The sequence below is a fragment of the Anneissia japonica genome, unplaced genomic scaffold (assembly GCF_011630105.1).
Source record: "Anneissia japonica isolate Jap-2015-1 unplaced genomic scaffold, ASM1163010v1 scaffold5623_len388731_cov182, whole genome shotgun sequence".
NCBI classification, from domain to species: domain Eukaryota; kingdom Metazoa; phylum Echinodermata; class Crinoidea; order Comatulida; family Comatulidae; genus Anneissia; species Anneissia japonica.
The window spans coordinates 107484-127506 of NW_022727290.1; the positions used below are offsets into that span (position 1 = coordinate 107484).

The window sequence follows — 20023 nt, forward strand, 5'->3', positions numbered from 1 at the left end:
CTCTTAGACTGTGACAGACATGTGTTGGCTTGGTGTGGGCCTATTTTTATATGTTTTATGGACTGAATGCCTGACAAGCTCTGTCCGGCAAGGGGGGGGGCTTGACCTGTCCGGTGGGGGGCTTAAGTCCCCTGCCAACCCGCTGGTGCCGCCACTGCCTGCAACTTATGCATTTAAAAAAAAATTGTGCTAAGTTTCATCATATGCCTGGTCAAAAGGTAAAATGTTTAAAAAGAATTTGAAAAACAGTGTACTAAAAAATAATAAAAATATCATTATTCAATTTTAAACTAACATCCATCTTCAAGCAATTATCAGTTTCAAAAAAGATATTTAATTATTTCATTCCTTAAACACGCTTATAAAAATTACACCTTTAAAAAATCTGTTTATGAGCAGAAATATATGTAGAGTACCACTGTATTTTATCTTTATGAAAAATTTTGTTATGCAGGCCAGGAGCTGTTCGGTGTGTCTGGCTCTTGTAATGCGGACTCATGTTGCTGATTGACGACATCGTGATTCAATAACTGCAACTCGCCCTCGATGTCTTTACCTTTGGCGCAATTGAAACGAACCGGCTTGCAATGCAACCTGGGATATCAATAATAGAATTGTGGTAATTATTCTCACGCTGCAGTGTGCTATGATCGCTAAGTGCATATGTCTGTGGAATTTTGTAAAACGAAGCAATAATAATAATGCCACTCTAATGCCAGTAGTGTGTTCTGCTAGTTGGTGCAATATCCTAGATAACCTTGTGTGAAGATATAACAATTCTACTATACTTTACTATCAATGAATAGCATATAAATTTGTGTAGAAAATTATTATTACATTATGAAATATATTGTTTTATTGTGATGATGTTTTAATGATGTTGATGCTGTTAATGATGATGAATGCCATAGAGCAAAATAGGTTAAAGTTCATCATGTGCATTAAGCTCGCCCAGAAACAAGATATTACTTCCAGTGTGAACAACATCTTTGAGCTTTTTGCACAAAAGCTGCAAAGAATACTGGCACTCTATCAAATTAGTGTCCACTTGGGGATAGGATAATTATGTGGAAATAAAAACGATTCAATTAAAATTAATACTAACAGTGGCAGATCCTGGAATTAAAAAATGGCAGGAAGAGACTTCCACAAATAGAGGGTTTAGATATTATATTATAATTCTTTTTTTTTCTCCATTATTTTTATAATTTTGAAAAATTTGGGGGAGGGGAATTGAATCCAACACTGATTAATATTGCGTTCTTTATCTTTATCAATGTTGCTACAAATGGTTTGCAGATGTTTATAATACTGATATTATGTAAACAATATATATAATTTTATTATTTTTATTTATGATTACATTCACATCAATAATGATAATAATAATAATAATAATAATAATAATAAAATAATAATAAAATAATAATAAAATAATACTAATAATACTAATAATAATAATAATAATAATAATAATAATAATAATAATAATAATAATAATAATAATAATAATAATAATAATAATAATAATAATAATAATAATATTATTATTATTATTATTATTATTATTATTATTATTATTATTATTATTATTATTATTATTATTATTATTATTATTATTATTGATGTGAATGTAATCATCTCACCTGTATGCTCTTTTCCTGATATCATAAATAACTAATAATATTAGAATTAGCAACAGAAAGCTTGCCATCAGCCACAACAAAGAATCTATAAAAAGAAAATCATCAAAAGTGAATGTACGGTAGTCAAGTCACTACATTGTAGCCTAGTACATTATTCTTGATAATATTTTATAGCAGAGTAAGAGGATCTTAGCTCAGTTGGCTGAACTGGTGGTCCAGACCTCTTACCAGGGGAATCAAGGGAATCGCGAAAGTACTTCAAAACCCATTGTGCGGCTCACTTATCATCCTTGGCCAGAAAGCTTACTGCTGATCATCAATAAAAGTACTGTTATATTTGCCAATGTACCACAAAGAGTACAGTAGTTCTGACTTACACTGAGAGACAATCCTCAACTTCTTCCAAGTTTGTTAATTTAGAACCTACACCCCACACACAGCATCAACAGCTTAAACGTCTCTTCCAAAATATGATATGCAATAGTAAGTCAATTGAGAATCCAACAACTCGCAAGAGAATTGGGACCCCTGCAGAGTGGATAAAACCGGTTTAAGCAGAATATTTTTGAACAATTGTATAGCAGCAATCAATTACTTACAACTTCGACTAACTCTTGGTGATTGTGATCCCACAAATCCAGAATCATTGCCATCAGCTTTTTCCGCAACATCTTCTGGAAAAAATTAAATATAAACAAGCTTCTCAGTAAGCAAGTTCAGAGGAGGAGTAAGGTTGCTACTGTAGAAGCAGCAGCTATGGTTTGCACTTGTATGACGACTTTATTTTAGCTAATTTCCTTAGGTGATTTACACCTAAGGATGGACACACACTGCGGACAAGGATAGTCGGCCGATGCAATTCCATGAAGACTGTAACACGCCAAAGCATGTGCAACTACTAATTTTATTGACAATCTGTTTGGATTGCCGTTCACAATTGGCAGACATCAGTTGTAAAGTGGTCGAATAGAGATAGAGCCATTTGTAGCTGACACAGCATGTGCACGTCCTAACAATCATCAGCGCTAGTGTGATACTTCCAAGTAATCAAGTGTGTAAAGTCGAATGACCGTCGGCCAAAGTATCCAACTCCGTTCACTGTAAACATTAGACTATGCGATGCTGTCTGCTGATTGTCGGTGGCAGACTTAACGGATCGTCATTAAAAAACCTTCTGTTATGCGCACGTCTTGGCGTTGCGGCGAGTGCCTGGTTTTTGGCATGTTTGCTTATAGTAACATACATGTAGGTCATGGTTCTAAAACTTTTTGACTGATGACCCAAAGAAAAACCTACGCGACTTCGCTGCAACCCCCTTCTCAGGGGAACAGATATTCAAAATGAGTCAATAATTGGAAAACAAAAGTAAATTCAGAAATAATAGTTACGCTCTTTCCACGGTACCAAATTATATGTGAAAAATAAAAGTAATATGCCCATATTTGGATGTAATATGACATTATCATGCCCATATACAGTCACATAAAAATTACACTCTCTACCAATAAAAAATTCAAATTCAAGAAAGTCTATAAGAATCTTGTGACCCTCTTATTATTTAATTTTTTATTATATAAGATTTATATAGTACACATCAAATTATGGAAGAACTGCTTAAGGCATACAGAATCAATGATACACAACATGCAACCTGTTGCACTCCTTGGGAAATATTCCTAGTTATACGAGTGTGTAATCAGCACCAGTAATTTCATTCTGAATCATTCACCTCTTACCAGGTACCCATTTATACTCCTAGGTGATGAGAAATAAAACGTAGATGAAGTGTCTTGCCCAAGGAAACAAGCAGTGTGATGAGCATCGATCTTGAACCCTCTTTATTTGGCAGCCCAGTTTTTTAAAATGTGGAGACATTGTGATTACGCATTTCTACAGCACATTAAATATCATTATCCATAAATTACTGTACAATGTTTTGTCCATCTTTTTTATTTATTTGGTATAAATTCTTAGAAATACCGGGTTTGAACCCGGTCAGGGCACCTAATTTTTCACACTCGCATATACTTTCATTTAATGTTGAAAATTTATTTATCTATATACTGTAGCATTACCGCAAGACAGTTTAGAGTTTAACTCTATTTCATCATAATTTATATATACTTATTACATACACATGCCTCACAGTATGAAACAAAGAGCATAAATAATAAATTGTTAGGTACATGAACATTTCAGTTCATTTAATAATTTAGTTTGCATTTGAACTGTTGACACTGCATAGTTGTCCATCGTATCTACGGCAGCAAACCACAACATTCAATCAACAAAGCTAGCTCACAGTTTAATGTCAATTACTTCATTCTCAATAATCATCCTTCATATCGTTAGGTATCATCCTTCATCTCGTTAGGTACATGAACATTTCAGTTCATTTAATAACTTAGTTTGCATTTGAACTGTTGACACTGCATAGTTGTCCATCGAGCAAACCACAACATTCAATCATCAAAGCTAGCTGACAGTTTAATGTCAATTACTTCATTCTCAATAATCATCCTTCATCTAATGCCACCTCATACCAGAAAGGACAGCTTAACTGGTTCATCGACTGAACACACAATATGTAATACATACAATGTACACTCATTATCAATCACGAGGCTACTTTGACTAATATAAATCTAAAGCCATAGGGATTTTGGTGGTGTTAAGGTGTCATGAAACACACACACACACACACACTACATGATTACCCATGTTACAATCATGTGATCAGGTCATGTGACTAAGATCAAGCCAAACCTATAGAGGTTTGAGTGGTGATAAGGTGTTACCAGCTTGATAACAATAACACATACTACATATTTATAAATTGAAACTGAAAAATTGAATTTAGATATATTTTAATATTAGTTTTCACAGTTAATATCCGTATTGAGTGTTTAAAATTATGAATGCTTTTTAGTTTGAGTATGGATAATTCAGTATTCTTTGTAAATTTCAGGTATTATATTACTGTATCTTTAAGAATTTTCATGTAGCAATCCGAGCGTGTATATTATGTAATACTGTAAAACGGTAATGAATACGGTTATGAGTATGGAATCAAACATATACACTGAAGTAACACATAGATTCAATGTTGCTGTGGTACATATAAGCACCACAGTGTCCCAACTGGAATTCGAACCGAGGACCTTTTGCTGCCTATGCAGGCACTTTAACCAACTGGACCACTGGGGTTTGGTTGGAAATTCAAACCCGATCTGAAGCAATTGATCTTTCACAGTCTTGCACATGAATAGAACAACACAACATAAGCGTGTGTGTGTGTGTGTGCATGTGTGTGTGTGTGGGGGTGGAATTGTGTGAGGGAATGTGCATCTCTGTGTCTTTTAAAACCATGTTGCTAGTTCGAACAGCTCAGAGGTTTAATCATGTGATCCGGGTGACCAACTGTCATTATAACATGATGTACTAAAATAAATGATGTTCCAACACCATTCATTTAAGAACAAACATAGAAGGATGGAGATGGGGAGGTTAGGATTATTCATGATGTATCCACCAATCAGAAACTGAGTACATGATTGATTGGATCATTGGTCATGTGATAAATAGCCCACTGCAATATTTTTCTGTACTTTCAACTACTCCATTAATAATAATAGAAATAATCTTTGACATGGCAATAAAATTTTCCACTAAATGTCTCTAAGTACTCATCACCATTACCATGTTCAAAGCAAGTATTACAATCACATACAATGCACAATATCCTCTAGTCATCATTAGTATTTCTACTATCTAGTTATGTGTTTCTACACTTAAGTGGAGAGAGATCAACATAGGTAAGTACGAGAGAAAAAAAATACTGAATAGGTTTGTGGAGGAACTCTCTTCTTGGTAGATGCCCTTCAGAATAGAACTCAGCTGGTTCAAGCGGAGTGTAAATAAACTTCTTGTACACCCAATTGAAATGCAAAATAATGTTTATTAAGATGATCTACAGCCTTTTTAAAATGGTATAGAGATACAAGTTTCCTATTATCTGAATGATTGCATTAATAGAAAATTATCAACAATACCAACTAATTACTGCATACGACCCGATAAGCACCTCTCTGCAAAAATATAACACTTTTTGGACGCTTCAGCGTAGCGCTAATATTAAAAGCATTAAAATGGTACCCTTGGGGTATATAATCATATCTGAGGTGTTGCAATGTTATTTTAATATATTCTGTACGAAATAACTTGATTAATATTGTCTCAATAATATCAAACATCTAGGCACGTCGGGTAATATGTGCTTTCAATTAAGCCAAGTATTCAAAACACATATCAAAATATAATATCTCTAAAAAACGACTGAAGAATTGAGAGCAGAGGCTAGGGTGTGACCATCTATCCTTGAGACGATGAAGATAATGACAAAAATGATAAGCAAGACTATGACAATGACAAACTCTTTATTGCAAAATATTCAAATTTATACCATGAAGTATCTTTAAACACAAAAAATGTGGCTATAATAAAATGAACAGTAGCTTTGTTGTTAGTATGCTTGCTTTAACAAACCAAAATTTCTGGTTCAAATCTTAACAAAAATCAGAATATTTTTTTCCTCACGGTTTAAATCTGATCTTTTATTAAAATGAGACTTCATTGTTTAAGTGGGAATGAAAATTTCAAAAAGAAATATTTCACTGACTGTAAATTTATTCATGTTCATGACAAATAAAAGATAGCCCTTTGTAGATTTACCAAAAATATGCAATGTTCCACTTGGGAAAAGTAAAACATAGCTACAGTAGTATAAAAAAATGGTTTTCCTATCAGAAATAAAACATGTCGTAATGACACCACGTTAAAATACATTTGAACCTAAATGTGTCACTAATAGAACGTGGATAACCAACAATCTGTCGGACAGCGCGCGACCAATGGTCCGTAGTGAATACTCTCATTTACACCAAGCCGTTTAATTCTGTGCGATCAAATTGGAGCACTTTTTCTGTAGTGTCACTTAATTGCAAACACCAATAAAAGCGAGCGGCTTTTGTTACAGAGGTTATGGAGAATCTTGGCACCAGTGGAATAAAAGTACCATAGAGTAATACATGACATTTATGAATAATACCATTCATCATGTATGAGCAAACTCATATCTAATATTGGAGTTTGTTGAACTAGAAATAAATCCTTCATTGTAGGATTGAACCTTGAGAGAGGGATTGAACCTTGAGGTCGGAGGTTCAATCCCTCTCTGTGCATTTTGCTTGTATCCTTAGGTAAGGCACTTTACCTACGGATGTCTCTCTCCACAGACTACAAGGGGTACCTGGCAGGTCTAACACAAAATGCCCTAATTACAGCTGTAACATTATGGAATTCTCCCCTGGGAGCTGAGTATGTATTCCATATGTACTTGATCCAATGGCTGGGGATAATAATATGAATTGTTTAGAGGCCTTGTTGGCATGAAGTGCAAGGCTAACATTTATTATTTTAAGTAACTAAATATAATAATTATAACAATACTTGTAGATCTACAGTATCTGCCTTTGTGAAAACATACTTTCTTAATATTTGGAGTTGATTCATTATACATTATTACTTTCTCACTGAAGTTAAGTTAATTTTACCACAAGTTCTTGAAGTGTTTGTGTACCCGAGTCTTGTTTATAGTTTAGCTGCCTCTCTTTTCTAATGCTTGTAATATTCTTGCTTAATAGGTAGAATATCATTACAGGTAGCTAGGCCCTGGCAATGTTCAGGTATCGTCACCCTACAGTAAGCATTCTTACTGGTAAAATGTTAACCTATGGGTGAAAACCTATGGTTAAACTATGAAATTAATCAATTATGGCTTCAAAAGTACCCCCTCTCAAACATTATACAAGTATGTGGAGAACCTACTTGTGAAAAACCAACCCTAAAGTTTCAGGATTTTATTTTGGGCGGGCTTGGGCAATGCAATTTTTTCCCCTTTTATTACAATTTTCACCAAATAAAATATTGTATACTGATTAATATTGCTTGTAAGTTAAACATTATTGGAAGCTACAGTACAAGAAAAGATTATACATGAGATGGAATGGAAGGTTATAAAGTACCTCATAAATAATAGGTGTAGTTAAACTAATATCAAATATAAAATATGAAACATAAGCTTTAGTAAAATGAATCTAGCATGGCCTCTCAATCAACCAGGATCGTGTGCTTACTATATTTCATAACTATCTTTATTTTCAACGTCTTTCAAAGTAATAATGATAAATAGTTTTAGTGAGCAAGATATGGTCTTAAATTGTGAAGTCATACAGCTAAGCTTCGTTGAACCTACATAATCGGACAATCCATCTGGCATTTTACATCGACTGAGTTTCTAAATCTGAATTTAAAACCAATAAGTTTACGATATACTGTCTATATTACGGGGTAATATAAAAAAAATTATATTCTATAATTGCAAATTTAAAGCAGTGAATTAGCCTACAATCATAAACATTCAATGACTGAACCTAATAAATGTGATAACTTTAATTTCTAACTATTTCTATTGGTTGAAATACTGTATCTTAGAAGAGAATTTCCAGTTTTTGTGTACAATATTACAATAAAACTAAACTTGAAAATTATATATTATATGCTATATTTTATGTATATCACATATGATATCATAAATAGTAGAAATCAGTTTACTGTATATATTACATTGTTGTATCATTTAAAATGTTAAACATCAGTAAAAAATAAAGTTCTATTTAGTTTTGTATTTGCCAATTTATTATTTACAGGCTAATATTATGCAGTGTTCTTCACAATCGATTGCACACCAACTTTTTGTTGAAACTTAATATTTTCACCTTGGTTTATTATCCTAAAAATATAAGCACACAAGTATTTATGAGAGAATCGTTCACCTTATCAAGTTACATTAACTGCTCAAAAAGCAGAATTATGGAAAATATATGGAAAATGTTATGCAGAGAAGAGGTCAATATTAAGATCCAACTTGAGGCTTGTGCAAATATACTGTATCCAGAATTATTTAATACAAGATGATATTTTCAAGAAGGTTTATCCATCCCAATTTTGACAACAGAAGTGCCCAGCAAACTAAAAATAAAATTTTATAATACAATGGAACCCCTTTTAAGGGGACACTTTGGGATCAAAATTATCCCTTAACAGGGGTTTTCCCAATATAAGTGTTGGCTGTAGTATTAAAAGATCATAATTTCCTTACTGTGTGGCCGAAAAAGTGTTCCACTTAATAGGGGTGTCCCCTTAACAGGGGTGTCGCAAAGAGGGGGTTCTACTGTAATTCAAAATCATCAGTATCAGCAGTCAGTGGGTTCGCAAGAAAGGCATAAAGAAATTTTATTACAAATTTTGAACATACTGTATGTTGATGCAAGCTAACATAGATGATTTTACTGTAACATAATCTATGTGTTTTGTAATGTACGTATTAGTTTTCAATGCAATTTTTTTCTGATCCTTAACCACCAGTTTTATTCTTAAATGTCATCATTTTAAGTTCTTGACAACTAACAATGCCAAATACATAATGATTTATGTATATAACTTCTTTTTTTTTCAAAAATGAACGAGATGAGAATAAAATATGAAATAATATAAGATTTTTCCTACAGGCAATATTATATAATGATAGTATATGGCATCTGAATGTTTCATGACATTAGATATTTATAGATTACACAGTGAATGCCTAGCTGTTTACCTTAATTAGAAATTAAAGATTCTCAGAATTCCAAATTAAAGTGTATTAAAGTTAACATGGACATCCAAAAAATTTAAGAAAAAAAAAATTTTATATACAATTTTGAACTGCTCATTTACAAGATTGCGTAACGCACACACAAAAAAAGCAGTTTATAAATTTGCAGAATTTTAACTATCGAACTCATTCAATTTGCTTCCAGATATTTAAGAAATATACAGCATGCTTGCAAGAATTTGAAAGGTATTATTCAAACATCCAGTAATTCCTTACTTTATAACAACATATTGAAATTAAGCAATTATTTTTGTTCAAAATCTGATTTAAATTGCAGAGCATACTTGAATTAATTTGAGTACCATACAATGTCAAAACAAAAAAAAAATGTATTTTCAATGCTAATATACCCACAGTGACCATTTACTTCCCATTGAATAGCTTTTTATGTGTCCATCAATTAAAAGGTGGACACATTACTTTTTAATAAAGATTTGAGAGATAAACCTGTAAATGAACAGTGGCCTGGGTCACAGAGCGTTCTTATCCTGATCGTATGCTAACCGTTAGCACTGCATGTGTGAACGCCCCATCGACCCTATAAAGATCGGTTAACAGAAGTTCTAATACACAACCAATCAGATGGTAGCATTTCTTATCCGTAGTATCTTTTTCCCAACCAAAATCTTCCTGATATTTTCACCCGAAATCAATGATGTTTCAGCCATCCTCGCATTTGCAATATTTTTACTGTTCTTATGTATTCAATCCTTAAATTCCAAGTATAGGTCTGAAGATTTTAATTGAATTTTCATCTGTTATTTATGGTCTACGTTTGTATTTCTTTTACATACTAAGATTGTAAATTTTTATTTATTATTGTATTATGACATTACTACATTTGATAAATGAGATAATCATCATAAAGCTATCACCATGAAGACTGGAGCATGACGAATATGTCAGATCATGTTAAAGTGTCGGTGTCATGATCCATGACCTGACATCATAAGTTGTGAATGAAGAACTTGCTCAATCTATAATTGCACTTATCAGTGGCAGATCCAGGGGGTGGTGAAAGTGGCACCCCAACCTCCCCGCAACAGTTATATAATAATTTGAAGAAGTTTCATAAGAAAAAACAGGTTTATTTTTACCTTGACAAGCAATACCTGGCCCGCTCCACTTTCCTGACTCACACACCATGTAAGTTGCAGCCTGATTGCTATGGTAGCCATCCACACACCGATAATGTACTATGCTTGAGTCTGAAGTACTAATTGTAGCATTTGCAAACTTTGGAGGGTCTGGACAAGTTACTACAGACACTGAAAAAAAAACAATGATCCTTTAATGAGATTTGGACCCCGAGGTGCAATTATAATGATAGATATTATACCAAATTTAATTTCAAACAGTGATGAAATTAATAACAATCTAATAATATAGAACAAAATTTTATGTCTATGGCACCTCTAGATGGCAAGAAATGGCAGTCTCAGATGTCTCCTATTCTATCTTCCCTTCATTTTAAAATTTTCAAAAATTCCCTTAAGGTTGGGAGTGAGCTGTTCTTTGATTTCATGTGCATAAGCGGCTTATCTGCTGGTACCAGGCAGTGTGTCCCACCTTGGGTCCTGGTTCAATTAAATTACTACTGTCTTTGTTTCACAATATAAAACATTATTACTGTGGCATCTGGTAATTGGAGAGCTAAATATTTTCTTGTTCTGATTTCAACTGAAAGCTGATACTTTACTTTATGTACTGTAGAAGCCAGCAATTCCAATATTTTTATTATATATTGAAGTTCATAAGCACAAAACAGTGCAAGCTAGATCTCCTTTCAGTCAGAAATGCTATTGAGATCATATAGAAAAGAACTCAATCTAGACAACATAAGACAACAACTGGATACAGTCACATCAGAGCCCAGGTATTCAACCATTTTAAGCGGGGGAGTGGGGGGGCCAGTTCCAATCTGTTGAGACAAGCAGTGGGCTACCTTAAATTGTGTACTTGTATTTTATTATTATGGCAACTCTAGATGGACGGAAATGGTACTCTCAGACTTAAATTTAGATATAATTTTCTTTTCTTCTCCATTTTACTTTTTAATTTTAAAAAAAACCCCCCAAAAACCTGCATTCCAGGTTCTCCTACCCTGCCACTAGGAATCTTCCTACCACAAAAACATCCACTCACCATTGGTTGGGGTTCAGGTGGGCAAATTTTTATTATAGATACCTGGAAATGGCATTTTCAGACTCAAAGTTAAGTTTTCAAAGCAGTGTTTGCAACAGAATAACATGTCCCGAGCCTGCTGGTGCTGCAAATTGTTGAGCATCGCATTACATCAGCGGCCCACTAAATCCATTATCCCCATTATTCTCCCCCTCCCTATGTTAATACCCCACGCCACTAGATACTGTGAGACTCAAGAAAAGTTGCACTCTTTCTTGTAAACAATGCTAGAGTAGGTGTCTATGTATATCTATAAACAGAAAAACATTTTTCTAAAAATCAACCGGAAAATGATTTACTTTTTAATGTTGCGCAGGCCGGATCAATCTATTTGGTGGTGTCGGAGTTGGCCCACGGGCCCAGGGTTGAATACCAGAGCATTTAAGTGTCAAGCCTGGCAGTTCAACAAATTTTTAGTCTGAACAAGCCTGGATTCACACACGCATGACTTGAAAGCGCTTTCAAACTCAGAAAGCTCAAACCAGGCAAAGTAGCCAGACTGACCTTGTGTTGACCTGGGCTGACCTTGTGTTGACCTGGGCTGACATTGGTACACTAACACCATTCTATCTCACTGTACCCTGTGACCAAATTGCGACCAACAACAGTTAACCAAGGATTAAGCTTGATGATTTCCGCTGGGTGAGATAGGTCAACCCCCATAATTGTGGACTCTCAACATTTTCAAGCCATGTAAGAAACTTGAGTCAAGTCTGGCTTTAGAGCCAGCCCTAACCTAGCCATTATCTATCATTATACTAGATACCAATGAAGCCCTGGGGGCATTGTCGAAGACACCAGCTTCCAGAAGATTTGGACCAAGAAAAGAGTAAATATGAGGGATGGAACCACAACTAACATAATGGACAGAAAGCCAAAGTTAAACATGTATGCAAATAAATTGTTTAATGTAAACATTGCAAGAACAGATATTTTCACAAATGGTCATACAGTACGATTAGTGAGGGCGGTATAACATAAATGGAGAGGGTAGTTACCTTTATGCTAATCATATCACACTTGTGTGACAAGGAAAAAACTGTGACAGGTAAGCAAATGAAGAATACAAAACTCTAAATTAAGATATTCATGGAAAGGTTGCGAGAATGCTGTGCTAAAGACTATATAAAACGGTATTTGAAACATATTTGACAAGTTGGTATTTCTCTGACATTATTATTTTGAAATATGATATTTCTCTTGTAAGTCATATATCTTTAGTGTCTGATCAGACACTTTTATCAAGCATGCTAGTTCCGCATCAACGCCTCATGACGGTTACGCAGGTGTTTGTTTAATGTAATAGATGACTCGTTTGTCAGTACTGCATGGGTGGTTGAACTTGTGATAGTTTATTCAATGAAAAATAGTTTACCTCATTAAATAGGCCTAGTAGCTCTAACATCATCATTCAACACCTCATAAAATATATTATCCAACTTTGGAATATAAAATATGTATTATTATTTATTAATAGATCATTTTATATACAAATAAACACAGTTGTATACAGAATTTATCGAATATACAATGCAATTTTTTTGGTTCTTAGAAATTTTGATAACTTTCATTATTTTTTTATAGTACATGATTCCTTCCTACTCATATTCAAATTTCTTGAATATCTGAAGGAGGGCCGTAATGGAAAATAATGACATTGAGAGAGCAGGTTAGCTCAGTCGGCTAATCTGGTGGTAGCCACTGTGTGTGCGCTGAACGGTGGTGATCTCTACGTCCCCGGTTCAATTCCCATCGCTGCCTCTCCTTGTGTTTCAGCTAGAGGGCTGAAATACAAGTTACAATTAGCACACCGTCTTTCGGATGAGACGTTTAAGCCGTTGGTCCCGTGTGCATTATGGCCCATGTGCACGTTAAAGAACGCAGTACACTCTTCGGAAAAGTGTAGGGGATTGTCTCCTGGTGTACTGCCCAGTCACCACCAGAAGGACCCCACTGGAAATAAGTCTTATTCTAGACTTTCGTGGGCTATCCTTGGTGTTTACACCGAATAAATCCAATCCAATCCAATTGTTACCAATCAATAAATCAATCAGTCAATTGATTCATAAAATAAAAAAGGCCTCCAGCAGGAACATGTGTCTGCTGCTCAACATTTTTTCATAACCCATCCACGCTTTCTGTGTTGGCAATTCACATAAGTGAACAAGTAGATTGTTGGCTTGTTAGTGAGCTTTCTAAGACAGGTCTTATCTAACAGCTTTCTGTACAGTAAACTGCATACAAGTAACAGATTGCTGACTTTTTAATTCTTTCTAGCACAGAACTTATCTATCATGGCATCATATTTCATAAACTCACATATTTATTTTGATCTTCCTATTTTATCTATCAATGACCTATCCCATCATTCATCCACAGGATTTACTCCTACCAGGTCAATTGCCAGACAACAGCAAAGTGTCTACTGAACCCCGAAGGGCCAGCAGACACAAAAACTATACAAATAAATATAAAAATCCACTTACTTTCACACACAGGCATCTTTGAACTCCAAACACAGCTTTCACATACAATATTTTTTGATCCACTCAATATGTACCCTGGGTTGCATTTGAAAGAAACAACACTTCCAGTTGCATAGGATTGTGACATAGGAATCACCTCACCATTCACCAATGACCCTAGATTATCACAAGTATCTGAATTTTTTAAAAAAAGAATTAAAATCATACTCAAGTTAATTTAAAGATACAAATTATGGGATGCAATATATAGTAACACTGAATAATTTGAATAAATTGTGTAAAATATTTTCAGTTAACCAGACAATAGGTAAAATATTGATATTGACTCCTGAACTTCAACAACCTTTTAATTGGCTCTTGATAAAGCAATTTAAAGTTCTTTCAACCCGAGGAGCCATATAAATTATAACATTTTAGAAGTTATAAATCTTTCTTATATTTTAATTCATCAAAAAGTACTAAAAACTAATATATTTCATATAGGATACAGATACATTTTCTCAAATGATCTTCAGTTAGGTTGAGTGAGAAACTATACAGACATACAAACACCCAATGACACCACAATTATCATCTTAAAAATTCAATCATTCCCCATCTTATATGCAGTAGCCATAAATTGCCCTAAACATACCTTTGCATCTGACACCAGCTGTAAAATATGAGTTGGAGCACTGTGATGCACCTTGTCTATGGGGGCACTCTTCCAACTTGCTTTCATTTCCTATGCACTTCAGTTCAGACAATCTGATGTTGCCAGGCGCTGGTCCAAATTTATCATGATAAATATCACTGGCGAAGCAGAAGCCAGCCTCGCGGCAGGCTACATCGCCCGACTCTTGTGTGAAACCGTGAGAGCAGAAACTAGCCCACTCCCCGCTTAAGCTTATCACTTCTATCCGACCTTCACCCGCCCGGCTACCATCACTGAGACGCAGTTCTAGTCAGAAAACAAATTTTGATTACTACAATTTTTTGATTGCCAAAGATTTCTTACATGAAGGATAAAAACAGAAATGTTTTGAGGTTTCTCAAAAAATGGCTCAAGTTGTTTTATTATGAAAATCTAGAACTGTGTGGTCCTCATAATACTGTGCAAAGTAATGATGTTGATATATATGATAATCATGTTGATAATGATATTAATCATGATTGATGATAATGAAGATGACTGATGATAATGATGACTTTCATGCTGATCATCACTTTGATGCTAATGATGATGATGATGATGACGATGATTTTGATGCTGCTGCTGCTGATGATAATTGATGATGACTTTGATGATGATGATGATGATGATGCTGATTTTGATGATGATGATGATGATGATGATTGATGATGACTTTGATGATGATGATGATGATGCTGCTGCTGCTGATGATGATGATAATGATGATGATGATGATGCCTTGATTTTTGAAAAAATAAGAACATTCCACAACCTTACAAAACACAATAGAAATCAACATTTTATTGTGCTTTCTTTGATTGCAAATACCATTTCCCATAACTCATTACTTGAACTTGAACGTTCATCAACGGATCATTTTCAAGATTCTTTTGATTACATATAAGTCCAGGCATCAACGTACCACATTACATCACATGCTTAATACAAGATCACACCACCAAGCGAACATTACGTTCTAGCACTAAAGGGCTTTTTCATACCCCTAAAACATTCACACAGTCATATGGCAATTGTGCCTTTTCATTTGCTTCTCCAACCAACTGGATTAACATCCCATTACACATCAAACATGCAACTTCCATCATTACATTTAAATCTCTTCTCAAAAGCCATTTTATTTAACTGACTATGTTATGGTTTATAGAATGGCCCCGAAACTGCTAAATACCGGGATGGTGTCCGGCGGGGGATAGTTTAACTAATTGTAGTTAAGGGTAATATACTGTATTTAAGAGTAGTTAAGCCTAGCTTAAGGTAGTTAGGGACGTCCTGGGTACAACATTAAACTCCATCCGGTCGAATCGTCAGCAACTAAACTGACAACCCTCTCAAATATGTCTTAGTGGCTGCTGAGGGGAGGGCAAGAAAAACCAATAGCTGAACAAAGGGCGGATGAGCTCCTTGGAGTCAACGGCCAACCATTAATTAGTTTAAGGAATAGGAGTAGTTTAGTCTTGTTGTTACTATTGCTATTATGATTATTTTTATTTTATTATATTTTATTGTTATTATTTTATTGTTATTTGCTTTTTCTCAGTTGGCCTATATTATTTCTCTGTAAAGCGCATAGGGGCAATGTGCAATATGCGATATATAAATATAACATTATTTATTATTAACTCACAATAATTCCTATTCCAAGCCCAGCTTCTTAGCATCAAGATAATCTACTGTAAGATTCTTCAACCTCGATATTGAAATTCAAACCTCGAACCTACAGTCTCAAAGGTTTACTATTACAGCCAAATTGCCTTTGCTGAATCGATCAAATAAAGTATTATATTTGGAAAAGGAATTTTTTAAATGAGGGGGCCACCAATTTCATATATACGCCTATGTAACAAAATTATGCAACATTGAATATGCTAATTACTTAGTTTAACATTTAGCAACAGTATGCTGGTTTTGGGATGACAACCCTCAAATCTCAAAATGCCCCGATATGAAATGGAAATTAAAAGCATGAATATTGAACACATAATTATGCTATCGTTACACCAATAGCGCAGTGAGAACATCTCACTTGTTACACCATCGATTACTATATGCCTAGCGTTAGTTACACTTGTAATATCTCTCAGATCTGAACACAGCCTTAATATACTAAAAAATATGACTCTACCTGAGCAAGCAACGCCTATGGCCTTTGCACCCTTTGGGCTAAGGCTTGTACTGTTGTAGTCGCAGCTTGACAGCATTTTTTCGTTACCGGAACAATGAACATTTGTAACCATTGGCGATGCCTTTATCTAGGGTATAACAACAAATTATATTCATATAATTTTATGAGAAGTTTTTTATTGTTTTGAACATATCACATCTGGGCACACCAGGAGAAAAGGTTTAGTACACTTCCTAATGTAATGATTGTTGTCCTAATCATCACCATCATAACTATATCATCATGTTTATCATCATCATTATTATCATCACCTTCATCATTATTACAACAATCACCACCATCATCACCATTATCATTAACATAATTCCCTTTGCCACCATCATCTTGTCACCATCAAAATCATCATCCTTATTCCAAACTTTAGTATTATCATCATCATCATAACATGACAACATATTCACCTTTACCATCAGCGTTATAGTCTGTGCTATCACCCAAGCCATGCAAATGCTATTGCACTTGCTATACCCATCATCACATCACTACTATCATAATCACTGTATTTTTCAATATATTTCTAAAAATCAAAGGCACAAAACAAAAAGTATTTAAAGCAACAAAGAAATAATAAAATCAATAATACAAAAAATATTAGACTGCTGGTTGACATACCTGATATTCTGAAACTGATGCGACTGTTGTGTTGAAAAGTTGTCTACAAACAACAGCTGAATTTTCTTTGGTCCAATTTTCACTGCTTATGGTCAACCATCTATGATTTTGTAAAACTTCTACTCGTCCCTCTAGCACACTCCCAACCACACCTCCAACCAGACGGATATCTTTACCAACAAAAATTAAACGATGGCAGAAAATGATTCATTAAAGCTGGAATGTACTAACTGATAGTGTACAGACACAAATAAAAACTATAATAATGAAAACATAACATTAGTCTTATAGTTATACACATAATTTATGTGAAGAATAAACATTTATAAAATGTAAGACAGCCATGTGAATTATACCCATCTAAACAGTTTAGATAATTTTATAAACAATATGCAGATCAGATGCATGTATACAGATCAAAGCAACCTGTGATGAATAAATCACTAAAACAAACCTGCAGAGATTAGACCCACCTGCGTAAATTAAACCCACCTGTGCCAATATGCATTTTAGGGCCCGTTCGAGCAAAAAACGCCAATCGTATTCCGTTTATTTCACCGGGTAATCGTGCTGAGCACTCAGCGGATGGTCGACCGTTCGAGCAAGTTTTAACTCACAGTAAATACGTGTAATGGAACTACTCCGGAAGTAAATTTCAACTTATCCCATGGTTAACAACACATTCTTTGTTTACTTGCTACTGCTGCTATAACCGGCCCACATACACACAGCGTGGCACGGTAGAATGATAATGTAGCTCAATATTTAACTTATAATGGCTGCTTTAAAATCCGTACGTAGGCTAGTTTATTCAAGTTTATTTCTCCAAATAATGGTAAATCTACAATACGATTTATCATCGCCTCCGGCTCCATGGTCATTCCATACACGGTATTCTACCCAGCAATTTGGTGGTCAAAATCGTCGCGGATAACCCAGATGGTAAGGTAATTAGACTAGTGTTCGAGAGGTTTTAGAAAGTGTGTACCTGTGAATTAACTGGAAAATCGCAGATATTTTTTCGCTCGAACGGGCCCTTAAACTCGCCCGTGCAAATTAGACCCAACTTGCACAGATTAGACCCACCTGCGTAAATTAATCCCACCTGTGTAGATTAGGCACATATGATGTACAGATTAGACTCACCTATAGAGATTAGACCCACCTGTGCAGATAAGACCCATCTGTGTAGATTAGACCTACCTGTGCAGATTATACCCACATATGCTGATTATACCCACCTATGCTGATTAAACTCACCTATGTAGATTAGACCCATCAGCGCAGATTATGACCTACCTGTGCTAATTATACCCACTTGCACAAATTAGACCCACCTATAGCTGATTAATCCAACCTATGCTAATTAAACCTACCTATTTAGATTATACCCATCGGTGCAGATTACACCTATCTGTGCTAATTATACCCACTTGTGCAGATTGAACCACCCTATGCTGATTAAACCCTGTACAGATTATTCCACCTGTGCATATTAGAGCACCTGTGCAAATTAGACCCACCTGTCCAGACACAACCCACCTGTGCAGTTTGGTCACATCTGTGCATACTAAAAAAAAAGCCCACACTAGACTCACTTGTCCAGATAAGACTCACCTGTACAGGTTAGTCCCACCCATGCATATTAGGCTATGTTCTCACACGGCAGCTAACGGTTAGCAGAATCAGGATTCTGCTAACCGTTAGCTGGCGCGTGTCCATTTGAGAAAATCCCGATCCGGATACCAAGAAAATGATGTCATTTTAAAGGTCACTCAATCGGAAGTCAACCGATAGATCATTCGCGCGAGAATTGAAAACAAAATTTTGAGGTTGATGAAACATATGCATGATGAATAGTCTGCCCATGTTACCACTTATTTTACCGATGCTTGATATAGATTTCAATATTTTTGATAACGTTCAGTTATCATTAATTTTCGGTCTATTAAATACAGTTGTAGTAAGTAGAAGGCGACGTTTAGACAACCTTCACCAGCTTAAATTGAGCCAGGCTAGATACGCAACGGAGCAGGAGCGTTTACTCGCAGAAGGAGAAGCCCTCCTCTATACCCACAAACGCAGACGGCCCAAAACTCGTAGATTCTGGGTTAAAAATAACAGGAAAAAAAGACCGGAATTGGTGGGAAAAAACAGTATTGCAAAAATGGGATGACGACGATTGACTTGATAATTTCAGGTAAAATGTTAATTTAACTTATTTTATGTTTTGTTTAGCCGAGTTCAGAGCTAGGCCTAGCCTACCCGGTTCGCAACAGTACCCTCCTTTCTTTATTCTTGCCTATACGCTATATACATCATGATAATTCCTTGACCTTATCTGCTTATGCACGTTTCCCCCTCCTCGTCCTTGTTAAAATATCACCGTATATCAGTGAAAAACAAAAGGCCTGTGCGGAAAAACTAAAACAGAGCAGACGGCAT

The 20023-nt window shown here is 35.0% G+C and overlaps 1 protein-coding gene across 3 annotated transcripts in view; it reads right to left on the bottom strand.

Moving 5' to 3' along the window:
- Positions 1 to 6: 6 nt before the first annotated feature.
- Positions 7 to 20023, bottom strand: part of LOC117113671 (scavenger receptor cysteine-rich domain superfamily protein-like) — a 49984-nt gene continuing 29967 nt past the window's right edge. For 2 of the 3 annotated variants that reach the window (XM_033257080.1, XM_033257078.1), the window contains exons 16-23: positions 17579 to 17748; positions 16907 to 17033; positions 14725 to 15030; positions 14091 to 14264; positions 10518 to 10688; positions 2246 to 2320; positions 1647 to 1731; positions 7 to 594 (exon numbers count right to left, since the gene is read on the bottom strand). In XM_033257080.1, coding sequence (XP_033112971.1) covers positions 447 to 594; positions 1647 to 1731; positions 2246 to 2320; positions 10518 to 10688; positions 14091 to 14264; positions 14725 to 15030; positions 16907 to 17033; positions 17579 to 17748 — 1256 coding nt within the window. In that variant the 3' untranslated portion in view covers positions 7 to 446. The remainder of the gene's footprint in view (positions 595 to 1646; positions 1732 to 2245; positions 2321 to 10517; positions 10689 to 14090; positions 14265 to 14724; positions 15031 to 16906; positions 17034 to 17578; positions 17749 to 20023) is intronic. The other variant, XM_033257081.1, reaches the window with a different exon arrangement.